The 17,257-nt window shown below is 46.0% G+C and overlaps 1 protein-coding gene across 4 annotated transcripts in view; it reads right to left on the reverse strand.

Moving 5' to 3' along the window:
* Positions 1 to 17,257, reverse strand: part of MGAT5 (alpha-1,6-mannosylglycoprotein 6-beta-N-acetylglucosaminyltransferase) — a 386,067-nt gene that overhangs the window by 226,380 nt on the left and 142,430 nt on the right. For 2 of the 4 annotated variants that reach the window (XM_081579245.1, XM_081579244.1), the window contains one exon: positions 5,838 to 6,217. In XM_081579245.1, the coding sequence (XP_081435371.1) occupies positions 5,838 to 6,078 (241 nt within the window). In that variant the 5' untranslated portion in view covers positions 6,079 to 6,217. Of the gene's footprint in view, positions 1 to 5,837; positions 6,221 to 17,257 lie in introns of all 4 variants that reach the window. The other 2 variants (XM_081579247.1, XM_081579243.1) reach the window with 1 other exon arrangement.

Below are 17,257 nucleotides of genomic sequence, written 5' to 3' on the forward strand. Positions count from 1 at the left end.
GCTGCTACCACTCCACTGCCCACTGGCCAGCAACCAAAACTCCACTCTAGTTCTCCACCCCCACGTCTCTAAGGAAACAGAAAGAACTCCCTTCCCCCTTACCTCCCTGCCCCGCTGTGGAAATGACAGTGGACAAGAGGGTAGGGGCAAGACAGGCTGGGCTCTACAGAAGGGCATCCACCCATCTCACCCCCACCACTCCCATCACACCTAGACCACAGCCTGCAAAGCACCCACACCCTCTGCCTGCTTCTCCCACATCAGCACCAGCCAAGCTACTCCATGCTCACTTTCTTCTAGCAGCAGTGGCCTCTGCTGTGCCCTGGAAGCGCACATGAGGCTTTCCTGCTGCTGCTGTTGTTCAGTAGCTAAGTCGTGCCTGACTATTTGCGACCCCATGGACTGCAGCACGCCAGGCTTCCCTGTCCTTCCCTATCTCCCAGAGTTTGCCCAAAGCCTTAGGACCTGGCACACACCATGCTTCTTACCTGGCCTGATCTGCCTCCATCTCCAACTCTCACCCCACCCAGTAGCTCCTTGGCATCCTTTGGGCTAAAACACACCTCCCAGGAGAAGCCTTCTTTGACCTTCTCCTCCAAAGTATCAACAGCTCCACAAGTACTTTAAAAAAAAAAAATCCCACTCTACTCATTTTTCTTCCTGGAATTTACTGTTATCTGTCATTCTCTTGTTTATTACTTCTCCCTCCAAGTAACTGTAACCTCCGTGAGAGCAGGAACCCTGACGGTTGTTTTCCCAGCTGTGCATACGAAGCTTCGATGGCATTGACAGATACGAGCCCACAGCACAGACATGGTCCAGAGTGGCAGGCTGGAAGGGTAACAGCCATTCTGGGGGACAGCCTAGGCTCAAGGAGTTCAGGGAACCAGGAGACTAGGCAGAGCATGTGTACAGACCTGGAGGCCAAGAGGAAGCAGGCAGCACGGAAACAGGATATTGGTGGGGGGCTGGCTGAGAAGCTGGGCTCTCAACTGCTGCAGCCTGAGCTGGTGACCTATCCAGGTCAGACCATCCCCGTGCACAGAGAATCAAGTGAGAAGAGTCAAGGTTAATAAGGTGAGGATGGATCCCTTGGTTGGGAGAGGTGTGTCTCATCACCCCAGGTTTTTATTCCTTTGAGAACAGGATGGACCATGCCTGGCCTGTTAGGAAAGAGTTGATCACCGAGAATCAGAATTTGGGTCAGGCCATTGGAGAGAGACGTCAGTTCACCTCAGAACAAGCCCGGCACTGACTAGTGCGAGTGACACCATTTGTGATGCAATTCCCGAGAAATCACTGACAGGCATGGCCCTGCCACATGGACCTGGGAGTTACACTGGAGGCTGAGCTGTGGATGGCACTGGCTTTACACACTCCTCTCCACAGTGACAGGAGAGCACTCAGAAATGCCCTCCACACCCCAGGGATGAGTGCTCCAACTGTTCCACACAGGCTGCCAGGGACATCTTCCAGGCACTGCTCCTGAATGACCAAATCCCAAAAAGTCAGAAATCTCTTTTCGTATCACCAGGCCAGGGTTGGGGGAGGAGGAGATACCATTTGAAAATTCTTCTACTGTTGTCTGAGGATTAGTCAAATGAATAACCAACTGCAATCCTGTTGGAGACTGACAAACATTTTTGGCAAAGGACCAGAGAGTAAACATCTTAGGCTTTGTACTCTCTGCAGCAACTACTCAGCTTTGCAACTATCGCACCAAACAGCCACAGACAATACAGAACAATGGAATAATGGGTTCCAAACCCTTCCAAAGCCATATGAAAACAAGAAGATCTGGCCCAAGGCCATGGGAGTCCTGGGAGATTGTTGACACAAGGAGGGATATGATCAGATGAGCATTTCAGAATGAACTATGGAGCCTCCTGAAAGATAGAGTCAGCACACTTTAGATGTTATGTGAAATAAATCCTGGTATTGTCATGTTTGTCTGTTATTAGTTGTTATGAACAAATGACAGTGTTTGTGTTTCAGTCACACTTTATTTACACAGACAGGCAGAGTTCCAAATGTGACCCACAGGTCATAGTTTGCTGAATACTTCTGCTCCAGCATCTCAAGTCAGAAATTTTAAGAAGTCAGTAATAATCTAAAGTCATCTACTGTGCGCGAGTGTGCTCAGTCATGTCCAACTCTTTGTGACCCCATGGACTGTAGCCCATTGGGCTCCTCTGTCCGTGGAAATTTCCAGGCAAGAGCACTGGAGTGGGTTGCCATTTCCTACTCCAGGGGATTTTCCTGACCCAGAGATTAAACCCACGTCTCTTGTGTCTCCTGCTTTGGCAGGCAGATTCTTTATCACTAGTGACACCTAGGAAGCCCCCAAATCATCTACTACAATTCTTCAAACACCTGCTGCAGCTACACATTATAACACATTAAGAGCCTCTGATTATACCAATATGGGATGAGGGACGGAAGGGATTTTTTTTTTTTGAGGGGGAGGTGGTCTAGTAACTGGATTCATTCAAACCAGACACGGGTCTCAGCCACTGAGGGTCAGCTCTTCACTGTCCCAGAGCAGACATCCAGGAGGTGCTCTGTACATGGGCTGCATTTGTGGCAGAAAAACACTGCAAACCAATGGCCCATGCATCCTCATCCCCACGCCTCCAGCCCAGCTACACCACTGAACATCCAGCAGTCTCTGTATCTCCATCCAACATATAACCTCACCCACCAGAGCTGCCCAGCTACCGACATGCCCACGACTGCTAGTGATGGATGCCAGGGGAAGCACACACCCTCACAGGGTCTCTCCAGCTTCCCAGGACTGGGCCTGGATTATACCATCGGGCTCAATCCCAGTGGTTGGTGCCCAGAAATGAGAACCAGGGAGAACCAAGCTGGCAAAATTTAAATAACAAAATTCAGTTATCTGCTTAAGGACTTCCATGAGAAGATGCTGTTAGATGGGTTTGTTGTTTTCAGTCTTAGTGCAGTGGTTCTCTAAGGTGGAGAGAGGGGAAATTTTGCCCCCCAAGCCTGGAGATATTTTTGATGCTAGTGGATAGACACACCAGAGATGCTGCTAAGTATCCTACAAGATATACCATGCACAGAATTATCCTGCTCCAAATGTCAACAGTGCTGAGAAGAGAGCCTGTGTCTTGGTAAGATTTCATCTCATGATGATCCCCAAACCTCAAGCACAAATGCACAGTCCAATTAAATTCTTGAAACTCAGCTCCAAGGACCACTCTGATTGGCAGATTGAGTTGATCAGATGAAAGAGAAAAACAGGTTAGACTTGCCATTTGGTTGTTTCTCTGTTGTTTCTGAGGAACAGAATTATTCTGCTAAAATTCCTCTGTAAAGGGAGAAAGTTGAAATAAATTTCTGTAGTTTCTTTGAGCTCCAAAGTCTTATGATTATAAACATGTAAGGTGGTTGATATTCTAACTAGGCTACTCTGAAGTTTTCAATAACTTTCTAAAAAAAATTTACTGTCTCTGTGAGGCTGAAAAGCTAAGACCAGATCACTGCTCTTTAGTGTGGAGGAACTCACGCTATGAGATGTTTAGCAGTACACAAGAAATAGAGTCGCTGCAAACAACTAGAAAAAAAAAAAAGTCTACGTATTTGCCATTCAAGTGGTTCTTCCTTTCCATGATAAAGATTTGAGAGAGACAGAGAAACAGGAGGAAATTACTACAGGACTAGACCCCTTTTTCTCCAAATGTGTAACATGGAATGCACTAAACCAGAAATTGGAAAGCAGTATCTGTTTTACTCGTGACGTTTACTTCTAACACAATAGAAACACCCATGGTGACAATTTGCTTTATTTATCTTTTTCTGGTAGTTTACCTATAATATTTTGGTATTAATACAGAAGATCCAAGTCAACATGTAATTTAAAATGCACCCTCCGAAAAACTACCTAGTTGTTTTTCAATATCAGCTCTCAAACTAGTCTCATTTTTTTGATCCACCAGATCAAAGAAAGGTGACTTTTAGACATATTAAAAAAAACAGTGCCAACATACATTGCCAAATTCTGAAAGAGTGGATTAAAAGCAGATTGTGTGATCATTCAAACAGTGGGCACTGAAAAAGAAAGTCCCCATTGTATGTGAAAAACAACCATTTCCTCCTTACCAAAAAAAAAAATACACACACAAACACACACACACATATATATATATATACACACACACATAAAATTAAAAAGTAACCATATTTCTTGGATTTCTTTTAAAAAGAAGAAAACGTATATGTACAATTGAGTATGATTTCTGAGGTGGCTCAGTGGTATAGAATCCTTCCATGGATTCGATCCCTGGGTTGGGAAGATCCCCTGGAGAAGGAAATGGCAGCCCACTCCAGTATTCTTGCCTGGGAAATCCCATGGACAGAGGGGCCTGGAGGGCTACAGTCTATGGGGTCTCAAAAGAGTCGGACATGAGTCAGTGACTAAACAACAACTCCTGTGTTTGAACTCAAAGTTCAACACCTGTTGCTAAAGTAGTCCATCAATGTTGCCCACCTCCACCAACCCCACCCTTTAATCTGACTTATATTATACCTCGGGTTCCAAACCTTGAGGCCACTGAAGTCCATTCAATGGCCAGAACTGTCACTGCACGACTTCACAAAGGTCATCCACTGCGAACCAAGTCCACTCTAGTATTCAGTGACCATGGGAGGGCTGCAACTTGGATTCTCCAAAACACAGTCTGATCCAAATTTCATTTGCAATTTTTGTTTTGTATGTGTGTGGTGGTTTAGTCGCTAAGTCGTGTCTGACTCTTGCAACCCCTGGACTGTAGCCTGCCAGGCTCCTCTGTCCATGGGATTCCCCAGGCAAGAATACTGGAGTGGGTTGCCACTTCCTTCTCCAGAGGATCTTCTTGACCCAGGAACTGAACCTAGTCTCCTGCATTGCAGGCAGATTCTTTACCGACTGAGCTACGAGGGAAGCCCCCATATTGTATTTGTGTGTGCTTTGGTAAATATTTTGTGTCTGTATATATTTGTGTGTGTGTGTGCATATACATATATATCAGAAAGATATACACTGAAATGTTAATTGTGGTTATTTTCCACAGTAGTAGATTTATATGTGATTTTCCTTAATCTTGTTCTTTTTTTTTTGGTTTGTCTACAGCTTCCAACTTTTCTATATTAAGCCTAACTTTTGCCGAAAGAAAAATAATATTCCAAATGCATATCTTTTCACTCAACCTCATTTCAAAAAGGATTTCAAGCACCTGACAAAAAAAGCAACGAGTACCAAAAGCTCTCTTTCAAAGTGAGAGCAATCAGAGACAAGAGCAAGAAACGAGAGAGCCATAAACTGTGAGGAAGCCCAAGGTTAAAGCTACTGACCAGCACGTAGGCTCTGATGACGTGCGTACTGGCCGGAGGGAGGCACACATTTGGCTCTGAGTTTTCTGGCAGGCCTAGAACATTCCTCCTCACCCTCCTTACACCGCCCCTACCCGTCCTAATTAAGTTTTGTTTAGGGAACAATAATGAGACTATTTTTCTACATTCCCTGAACATCCTCCCAGATGAGATCATGCAATCTAGCCATGTGTCCAGCGAAGAGGAGCCAGCTGCAAATACAACCAACAGAGCGCCAAGAGGGAAGCCCCACTGCTCTGGGCACTAAGCATCAGCGTGTATAAGAGGTCAGAATCTCCCAAAGGGCACTGCTTTAACTTTCTCAAGGCGTCCCTTTGTGTGCAATGTGTCGCCAGGAAGGGAGTGGCAAGGGGTAGACTCAATCCATGACCAAGTGTGAGAGCCTCTGGGGTCCCTCAGAGGCAAAGCAGAATTGGAAGGAGTCGCCCCAGCAGTGCAGAACTTACCATAGGCTGTCATGACCCCCGCATAGGGTCCATCCACCACGTTCCTGTTTTCTTCGGCCAGCGCCTTGATGTACCTCTTGCTGAGGTCCAGGATCTGCTCCCGGAGCATGGAGCTGCTCTCGGGCTGAGTTCGCTGCTGGATGGTAAAATGCAAGAGCATCATACCCCAAATAAAGCCAAAAGTCACAAGGAAGAAGCCCAGCTTCTGAGAGGACAGCTTCCATGGAGTGAAGAAAGCCATTGCTTTCTGCCGACTTTGCCTGCCCCGGGCTCCTACAGCGCAGAGGGGAGACGCGAGCTCATGGTACTGGCTGGGCTTGCAGGTTTCCTTGACTCACTCTGGCTCCTGCATCAGTCGATTTCCTTGCCTTGTTTCCATCCTGCTGTGAAGAAGGGGGAAAGTTAGCAGAGTCCTCGTGGCAAAACACGGCGAAATAAACCAGAGCCTTGTTTTCATTCAAACAGCTCTGAAAGGTGCACTTCCTTTTTTCTTCATCTGCCGGTAGCCTATCTCATGTTATGATTTGGGATCTGTAAGCCGAGAGGGGAAATCTGGCCGGTCGACAGAAAGCTGTACAAATACGAAGGGGAGGAATATATGTCTGCGCGTGTTCACAGGTGTAGTAGCAGGGCTGTTCCAGTCTGGACCAAGTTCAAAACAGGAAGTTTTGCAAGGTGGGGAGGAGATGGAAGGATATTTCACCGAATGTCAGCAAAAACCCAAGAGGAGGGTGAAGTCGTATCACCAGCAGGCACTTCTGTGCCTCTGAAACTTGAACTTACCAAGTCATGATTCTGTGCTCTGGCAAGGATTAGAGCCCGCAGCTGGAGAGGTGAGCCAGAAAGTGGATGCCCCCTAGGGGGTAATCAGACAAGGAAAGGAGAGAGGCCCCCCACAACTGGTATTATTTGAGCATGGTCAGCTTTCAGTAGCAGGGTCTGGAGCTGAGCTGAAGGTCTCAGGGCCACCAGGTGGCCTCTCCCCAGACAGCGGCGCAGATAGGCTGTGCAAGGGGTACCCGACTATCTTTTCGTGCCAGCTACACAAGTGAAAGCTGCACCGTACTTCTCACTTGCACACTTCAGCACAGGAAACGTGGGGTACATGACAGCCTACTTTTTTGTGGTTCTCATTTTTACTCACAGCATGGGGCAAAATGAGAGGTTACAAGGCGTCCTCTCAATACCAATGCAGCCAGATGCTATCTGGTATCAGCACAGGCTGCACTGTGGTCCTGAATCAAGCTTTTCCAACAAATGAGGCTGAACCATGGGTTACAAACGCATTGCAATGGCACAAGCGGGACCCCTTCTGAGAGTCCTGGGCTCATAAACCAGCCAGCTCACAAATGGCACCATTCTTTAGGCATGTGAAAGCAGAGGCTGAGCATCCCCTCCTTCAAGGGACTGACCCAGGATGTATTCTGAGTGTGCCTATGTTGTGGGTCAAAGGATTCCTCTTCCTGAGCAGCATAAGAAGAAATGATAGGGGACCCTGGAACAATTAGCTTTCAGGGTCTATAATGAACCAGATCTGTGCTCGTTTTCCTCTCTCCTTTCCTCGCCTGTCAACCATCATCAGTAGCTGGTAATACCTCTACTGATACTGATAGTAAATGATAAATAAATTCTAGTGATGTCCCAGGCACTGTGATAGATGTTTTTTATGCCTTAGCTCATTGAATTCTTAAAAGAGTCCTATACAGTAAGAACTATTAATGTTATGTCTGTTTTATAGATGAAAAAACAACAACATGGGAGATTACCTTGACAAAGGTCAGTCAGCTACGTGGCAGAGAAGAGAATCTACGGCCAGCCAGCCCAGGAGTCACCAAAGCAGGCCCTGCCTTCCCTCTCCCCTGCCAACCTATTATGGCCAAGAATGGTCCGAACAAGCTTAAAGGGTTGTGAAAAGCAATGAAGAATATGTGACTGAAATCGTACGCAGTTCAAAAGCCTAGAACATTCACTCTTGGCCCTTAACAGAAAAAGTTTACCAACTGCTGAATTCTGAGACAGTGGTTCCCAGAGTGTGGTCCCCAACTCAGCAGCGGCAGGAGCATCAGTGAAAAAACCAAATTCTCAGGCCCCACTCCAGACCTACTGAATCAGCAACTGAAGGCGGCCAGAAAGTGGGAGGAGAGGTGGACCCAGCAACCTGTGCTTCAATAGGCAATTCTGACGCCCGCTCAAGTCTGAGAGGCTTGAATGCAGGCAGATGCCCTCACAATGCCGCACCACGGCACTGCCAGTCTGTGTGGTATTATCTCCCTCTTCTCATCCCGTAAGTTCCTCTGGCCCACCACACCCTCCACATTTGCCAGTCTGCTAGCCTCTTAACCCCCAGGGTCTCCCTGTCTTCCCTCAAGCTGCTCCCCATATCTGGCTGACCCTGCCCCACATCACGCGGATCATCCAAAGCAAGCCTGTCTCCCCCTCCTCACCCAGCTCCATTCCCATCTGCTTCGGACTCTTCCCCCTCCCTCCAGGGTATGATGCTCCCTCCTACTCTGAAGTTGTAAAACACTGTCTACCTCAACTGTTTACCAGTTTCTGTATGGGATCCATGACACCTTGGAGAAGGTAACGGAAACCCACTCCAGTGCTCTTGCCTGAAGAATCCCAGGGACAGGGGAGCCTGAGGGGCTGTGGTCCATGGGGTCACTGGGAGTCGGGCACGACTGAGCGACTTCACTTTCACTCTTCACTTTCATGCTTTGGAGAAGGAAATGGCAACCCACTCCAGTGTTCTTGCCTGGAGAATCCCAAGGACAGGGGAGCCTGGTGGGCTGCCGTCTATAGGGTCGCACAGAGTCGGACATGACTGAAGCGACTTAGCAGTAGCAGCAGCAGCAGCAGCAGCAGAAGCGACTTAGCAGCAGCCACCATGACACCTTTAAGAGACTCCCCACTTGTGTTCTCAGAGAATGACGCTGCCAGGGAACCAATAAAATCCCTACAGACTGGATGAGCTGGTTCCCCAGGCTCGGTGGCACTTCACTCAGCCCCTTCTCACGTGGGCCAGCGGAGAGACACCTGCATTCACCGCTACAAGGATGCACTGAGCACATGCAGCCATCAGGCTCCAGGGTCTGAACAGGGACAAGACAGGCCTCCCATCCTCAAGGCCTGAGGCTTCAGACGCCAGCCCCCCAGGAAATGGCTGCACTTCCTTTTCAATAAGCCATGCCAGTTAGCCGATGTCACCCCAGGGCTAAAGGGATTTTCCCAGAGCAAGCAAACAAGATGCTTACCAAGAAAGACAGCCTCTGGTAATTTTCTTTTGCTATTTTAGGAGAGCCCCCAAAGCAGACAGGAATTACCTGTCAGCTTTCATACAAGAAGCCCTGCTTTGCTTCCCCCAATGAACCCCTGAAGGAGCTACTCAAGGCTGCAAAGTTTAAGCAAAGGAAAGAGCAGGCCCAAGAACTGAGCAAGGACCCAATAGTAGGTGGTGCTTCTCTGCCTTGGCTTTGGGGAGAGTGAGGACCCACCCAGGTGATACATGCCAGGGGCAAAAAGACTGTCTGAAAACCCAGACATGGTAAAGTCACTTCCTAAAAGAACAGTGATCACTTCCTCCTTTCCCATCCACTCATCAACATGCTGAAATATGGTTTCCCTTTTGAAATGGTATCAAAGATCACGTTTGGCAAGGAAATACATCTTAATTTAAAAAATAAAAGTATATGAAAAGATACTCAAAATTACTAGCCTTTAGGGAAATGCAAATCAGAAGCACAATGAAATATCAATTCCCCTCCATCAGGATGGCTCTAATCAAACAAGGCAAATAAGAACAAATGTTGGTGAGGATGTAGGAAAAGGAGAACCCTTATATCCTGTGGGCGGGACTGTACAATGGTGTAGCCGACGTGGAAAACTGGCACTTACTCAAATGACTAAGCAGAGTTATCAGATGACCCAGCTAACTCCGCCCCTAGGAATTCTCCTGAGAGAAATGAAAGCATGTGTCTATACAAAAACTTATCATGAACTTTCACAGCAACATTATTCAAAATAGACAAAGAATGAAACCCAAATGGTCATCAAGACAAATGGATGATCAAACTGGGGCAAATTTGTTCTATTGAGCAATAAAAAGAGATGAAGCACTGAGACATGCTACAACATGGATGATCCCCGGAAATTCTAAGTGAAAAAAGGCAGTCACAAAATACCACATATTATGTGATTCCATTTATATGAATTGTCTAGAATAGGCACAGTAGTTACTTAGGGTTCTGAGGGGAGGGGGGAATTAGGAGGTGACAACTAAGTCTTGCAGGGTTTATTCTGGGGGGGGTAATGAAAATGTTCTAAAATGGATTGTGGTGATGGATGCACAATTCTGTGGATATACTAAAAACGCTGAATTGTATACTTTAAATGGGAAAATTGTATGATATGTTAAACATATCTTAATAAAACTTTTTCCAAAAAACAAAAAGCAAGCAAGCCCACCTCCAAAGGTGGGGTAGGAGGGAGAGCTGAACTGAAGACAGGCAGAGGAGACTCACAGGTGCACTGTGGCCCCAGTCAGGACCCACCCCTTCCCCTACTTCCACAGTCAAAATAAGGCTGGACCCTTACTAAGGGCTGACCACAGGCCCTGCAACAGAAGGAAGTTTTGCAAAGAAATTTGCCACCCGTTTACCAGACACCGCTAACCCTTCTCAGCTCTGGATCAATCACTCTTCAAGGAGAGGCCTGCTTTGCCTGCCAGATGCCATTTTCTCGACACACTTGAAGAAACTCTCAAAATCAGCCCTGTTGTACAGGGGTCAGAACCAGACTGAAGCAGCAGTGAGGAAGCTCCTTCAAAGGCCCATCCGACATTAGTAGGAGACCATTTGTCACATCAGGACCCGTGTCTTTGGAGGATGGATGAAGATAGAAATGCCTATCCCTTCAGGAGCAATACCAGCCCCAGTCATGGAGATCTCAACTTTTCCTCAGGCCCACAGGACAGTCCTGACACAGCCTGTAGGTACCACATGCATGTGGGCAGCACTGCCTGAACTTAGTCATTCCCACAAATCTGCTGTCCTATTAGGGGTCACCTGATCTTCCCACCTGTCTTCGGATGGCAACCATCATGGCCTACCTCTCGCCTCCCCCTCCACAGTAATATTCAAGAAATCCTATTTGTGTTCACAGAGGCTGCTGCCACGCCACCATCACTCTTTGGCTCTCCAAAGCCAGTGCACCCTCTAGCTTGCCAAGCTCCAGAGGCAGAAGAGGGTAAGTAAAGAGGTCTCTACACAGACTGCCAGGAAATCCACCCATGGTAAAGCATCAAAGAAGGAACTGGCTATGCAAGTCGCTCACAAGAGTGTACCCTCTACTAGAGGGGTAGAGAAACCTCACTATTACAGGCCTAGTTGATTCGCAAACTTTCGTTCTTGTATCTGGTGCTAGAAATTGCTCAGGACTGCAAAAGAGATCTGCGCTTCCAGACTGCAGCTACTGGTGCTTTGCAGGTGGCAAGCAAGACCTGCTGCCTTTTAAAAGACATCAACCTGGATGCTATCTACACCAAATGTATAACAATCATGCCAAAAAATATCCAGCTACCACACCACATCCCTGGAGATCCTGCTTAAGAATACACTATGATGAAAAACATGTAAGAAAAAGTCTCTTCTTCCTATTACTGGTAGTACTGAATGTTAAAATATTTCCCCCCCATGGGGGTCAAAAGATACCTAAGTACATAACTGTAAGTGAAAAATGGGGTGGGGGTGGGGAATCAGTATCGGCAATTTTTCCACTTTCATTTGTATAAATTTCTAATATAAATGTGGGGATGTACAGCATTAATGCAAGTCAAAATGTTTCAGTGAACCAGTTTCAGCAGTTCAACTTGACAACAATATAAATAAACCTGTTAAATTTTTCTAGAAAATGTCAGCATTTGGATTTTTTTAAAAACAGGTAAATTTCTTGTTGACTGCAACTAAATGGTATTTGTAGCATTTTTATCATACAGTAGATTCCATTCATTCACTATACTTTTCTGAGTTGTCCTACGTGCAAGTACATGTTTTTAAGTTTGCTACTGAAATACATTAAACTATTAAAACACACACACACACACAAATCCTGAGTCCACTATACTCATCCATGCTGCCTTGGAAATCCCATCACTATCTCACAAATGAACCCCATATCCTGCCTAAAACCTTCCCTGGATCCCTGGAGCATCCCCCAGAAGTTTGTGCTCCTTCTAAAGAGCTTTTTAACTACTTCTCTGTTGGATAATCTTTTCTTTCGTTTCCCCTATAGGGTCTGTAAGCTCCCTGGAGACAGGAAGTGCCAGGAATGGGACTGTCTTGCACATTGGGGATGGTCATTATGTGTGTGCCAGATGAAAGAATGGGATGACAGGGATGACAAAACACAAATGAGTAGTGACCTCTGGGACCACCGCCTGGGGTGAACCACAAAGAAGCTGGACACTCTGAGAATAAACGTTAACCTCACCTGTTGGGAGTTTTTAACCCTAAGATCTGTCACATAGCAGTGAATGATTATTACGTCCTTGACTAGATGAGGGTTAAACTAAAGAGGATGTGGTGGTAGATGGGTACAAAAAGAAAAAAAAGGGACAAAAGCTTCAGAAAATAATTCTAGAAGGGGCAGTGACTTTGGGAGCAAAAAGATGTCCAAGACAAGGGATGGGAGGGGAAACAAGTTTGGAGGGAACTTAGGTAGAGGCTGTTGGTTCCATCATTGGGTATCCAAGATGATCCCAGGACATCAGAAGGGTGATGAAGGGGAACTGAAAGAACTCCTGCATCTAGGGCCTGGAAATCCACAGCTGGTCCCACCCATTAGCACTGTGGGATTGTAGACAAGTCTGTCTCAGGTTCTGCATAAGTAAAATGGGGAAAGTTGTAGAACCACAGAACACACTCGTAAACTAGACGAATAGGGGGTGGCTGATCCTAGTTACTGGTCTTCAAACTGTGTTCCAAAGGACTTTAGGGTCCCCAGAGACATTTCTGAGGTTCCACAAATGTTTTCATTTGAATTTTGTCTTCCTTAGCGTAACATTTCTTCCATTAAAAAATTTGGTTAGGAAAAGTTTTATACTATAGATTCTCAACAAAACTTCCACATACTCCTGTATGTGGAGTTTAAAAAATTCCTATGCTAATTTGGTAGGAAAACTAATGCTTGGCAGTGGTCTTTTTTGCTTATTTGTTTTATAAAATTCAGGTCCTCATATCTACTCATGTAAGATTGCATGATAGCAAACACTATGAGACCCGGATTAAATGCCAGATAAGGGTGGGTCCATCATAAATTGTATGTTTCAGAGACATTTTGGCTGATCATTCTTCATTACAAGCAATAATAACAGTCTTTAGAGAATGCTAATGACTCAACTGTAAAACAATTCCCTACCACTTCTCTTTCCAGCCTCTGTACGAATTTATATTAATAGCAACTTAGAGTGCCTGGTATTAAAAAATAGTAGCCATTACCATTTGCTATCAGGGTGAATCTGGACTTCCACTATTCTGCTGCCAAAATACAGCACGGAAATCAACTGTGTGATAACTAGACATGAGTGCACACCATCTCACTAATTCTGACTCTCCAGAGTAGCTCACTGGCCTGGTCATCCACTTTAAAAGGAAGTAGGATAAATTAAAGCGTATAAAATAGCTGTATGCAGACTGGGATACTACGTGAGATCTTGCTTAGGAAGATAATAACCAAGTACAAACTCTTCATTCACAGAGGAGGACACTGAGGTCCAGAATACATTCTGTTTTCCAATGAGAGTCAGAATCAAACCAAAACTCAAGCTTCCTGATCCCATTTGATCTGCACCACACCAAGCTGTATCTCCCAGCTGCCTGCAGAAAACTCAAAGTGGAAGAAACTTACCAAATGAAACACCAACCAGAAATCACAGTCCAGTGACAGTAAGGACCTGAGTCTACTGTGATGCTGCACCGAGCTCGAGGAGCTGGAAGAATCAGCAGATGAAAGGAAGAAAAACACATGCATGGAATTACTGGTGCAAGGCAGGCAGATGGCCTGGGGTGGGAGTCTTGCTCTAAATATGGTATCTTCTGTTGTTAAAAGGAGAAGCTGAGCAGGAGGGAAGGACAAGCAAAACAATTTTTTTCCTCCCAAGTAAGTCCAAATTCCTAGGAAGATGCCCCAAAGCTAGATGCTCACTGCCTGCACGGTTCAGTGCCACCAACCTGAAGCCAGTCCCAGGGCCCACTCACCAGCTGCCCCCAGTCTGAGGTGTGAGTCCTTGACAGCTGTGCTAACCACGAGCTTGCCTCCCAATTCGTGGAGCAAAGGAGCCCAGGAACCAATAGTGTTGGAGGTGCTGCTGGAACATGTACAGACAGGGCCCTCCTCGCCCACCTTCTTGACTGGGTCCTCTGACACATTCTAGCCCTCTATAAACAGGAAAAACACATTCGAGGTGAAAACAGCCTGTTCTCTTTAGAACCGGCTAAACAAGTCTTATTTTGAGTCACTAACCAAAGACACCGGCTAAAACAACACACCTTTGCTGTGGGGGCGGGGGCTGGGGGTGGTTCTGATGTTTAAGTTTTATATGACCCATGCCTTTTACACTTGAAGTGATCAAACCAAGACAGACCTGTGCCCGGTTTGCATTTATCAGGCGGCACTCACATTCTGCATGTGGACAGACGGAAGGGAAACGGCCAGCCATGCCTACTTGAGGGAAGATCTGCCTTGCAGTTACACTGTTGACTAAGCGTAGTTCGGAGCTCCATAACTGGCATTAATAAATAAGTTTTCAAATACTGTAATAAAGCTAATGACTCTATCCAGAACAGGCCCTCCTTCCCACCCTCTCTATTCCATCCCTTCCTCACTTCCACCGCTAACTCTTCCCTGGTGTATGCGGCCATCTCCACTAGGGGGAGCAGAGAGGCAAGGAAGACACTTGGAAAGGCACAGGATGACTGTGTTCTGACTTTCCCTCTTGGGCAGAAGGCTTGCACATTACGGGCAGGTGGACAAAAAGGAAAGGTGACAAAGGAGTGCGGAGGAAGCTGTCACTTCTGGGTCAGATAATATCTTTGCTCTGTAAGTTTCATTTACCAGGCTCACAGGTTATTCACAGTTGACAGAATTTCCCATCATCAACAACAACAAAAAAGGAAACCACAGCAAGTCCAAGAATTCGGAAAACATCTACTAAGCCACAACAAAAAGCATGGGTCCCTGAAAAATGAAATAAGCCCATTTAATCCAAGGTGTCTCCATCCTTGGTACAACAGACATTTGAGGCCAGATCATTCTTTGTTATAAGGGGCTGTCCTGTGTATTATAGGAATTTGACAGCATCCCGTCCTCTAGCTACTAGACACCTTTAGATAGGTGCCTTTAGAACCTGCCACCCCCAACTGTGACAATCAAAAGTGCCTCCTGACAATGTCAAATGTTACCTAAAGGATAAAAGCACCCAGGTTGATAACCACTGCAGGACATCACCCACCCCACTAGATGAGGCTCAGGGAAGGTGAGGCTGTAGGACTAGATCGAAGAGCAAGGAGAAGCAAACCAAGTGAACTCAGGAGGCAGTCACCAGCCCTGAAGATGCGCAGGCTCAGAGCCCTGAGCTAAGACTAGAGGCCACAGACGGACAGGGCAGAGCAGGGGTAGGGCTGATTCCTGATGCTGTCCCAAGCTGACTGACAGATGAGTCTCATTTTCGTCCATATCCTTCAGTCCCAGTGCTCTCCTGGTACCTTCCAAGGAGCTCATGCCTGGGCTGGCCATGCCCCCATTTACTAATTAGTACATGGCATGGAGGCTCCACTCCAAAAAGATCCAAGTCTACAAATCAAGGCACAGGGAAGAAGCCTTTGAAAAGACAATCTCTGATGCTACATCAGACAGCCTTAAATAGAAAAGGATTGTCATCTGGCTTCCAGCCCAGGAAACCATGAACACACATTATGTCAGGTCGATAATGACTCTCCAGGAAGGAAAAAGGAATGGTCTGTGAGAAGATCACATAGTGTGTAAATCTGTTAGGTAGGTCTCCTCAACGTTGGATGAAACACTCAAATATTCGCTTCCACTCAGAGCCAAAGGACAATAAAGCCACAAAGGAATTTTAAAAGTATGAAATGTACTTTTTCCCCCCTGAGGATCAGATTTCTGGTAACTCTCTATATGTAGAAAACATCTACAAATGACAACAGGCCCTCGATGACCCCGGAAAACCAGAGTCACAAAGATCATCAAAATTACTTCCAGAAAGTAGGACAATGCCTCAAGATAAAGCTCATTATTCAACAAGTGCTCCCAGAACCCTATAAACCGATCACCCCGAACCCTACTCCTCCACCTGGGTGGAGCACAGGCTGAGTGCTGGACCACAAGTGTTCTAGCTGCAGTGCCTGCAGAAACAGCACAGTTCTCTGAGCACTGGATCTGATAAAGATCAGTAAGTTAAAAGCTCTTTTTCTTAAAAAAAAAACAACTAGCTGGTGAGTGAGACGATGAGTGCACACACACGCAAACATGCACATACCATTGGAAGTGGCCAGTCAGAGGCTTATCAAACATAAACAGTTTAATGAATTTCCCACCACTTCTAAAATGGGGTTATAGCAAATCTCCACGAAGCACTGAGTCCTGGGCTCTGGCAGATCCTGGGTCATAAATGCCCCAAGGCTAAATGTTCTTAAAGAAGAATTTAACCATCCGACACTGGATGATAAGCTTACTTGTCCCTTAATTTATAAACCAAGGTCAGCTCTCCCAATAACTACAAATATCTGGTCACAAGTTACAGGATTACACAAATGATGAATTATCTCAAGTTAAATGATGCATCTCAGGAGAGTTCCCTGCCCTCCAAGTTAAGAACTGCCTAAATCCAGGCCTTTCAACCCTGATGCATTTAAGAATCACCTGCATGTGTGTTCGGTCACTCAGTCATGTCTGACTCTTTGCAACTCCATGGACAGTAGCTTGCCAGGCTCCACTGTCCATGGAATTTCCCAGCAAGAATAGTTACCATTTCCTCCTCCAGGGGAATCTTCCTGACCCAGGGATCGAACACACATCTCCTGTGTCTTCTGCATGAGCAGGCAGATTCTTTACCATTGAGCCACCTGGGAAGCCCAATAATCACCTGGGCTCCTTAAGAGAAAAAAAAAAAAAAGAAAAGAAAAAAGATGCCCAGGTCTCATACCTAAAGATTCTGGTTAACTTGGTCTGAGATGTTACCCAAGCAAGGGTATTTTTATTTAATATACAGGCAGATGTGATAACCATTACATCTTTGGAAAGATATCCTTCCTATCAAGTCTATGGATCCTATCTAGTGGGATCCAAAACATGGTCTACCCAGTATTTACAAAGATAAACCCTCTTCTCTGTACAGATGCAGGTGTGCT

This window comes from Giraffa tippelskirchi, chromosome 3, assembly GCF_054371585.1.
Source record: "Giraffa tippelskirchi isolate mGirTip1 chromosome 3, T2T-mGirTip1v1.2.pri, whole genome shotgun sequence".
Classification (NCBI taxonomy): domain Eukaryota; kingdom Metazoa; phylum Chordata; class Mammalia; order Artiodactyla; family Giraffidae; genus Giraffa; species Giraffa tippelskirchi.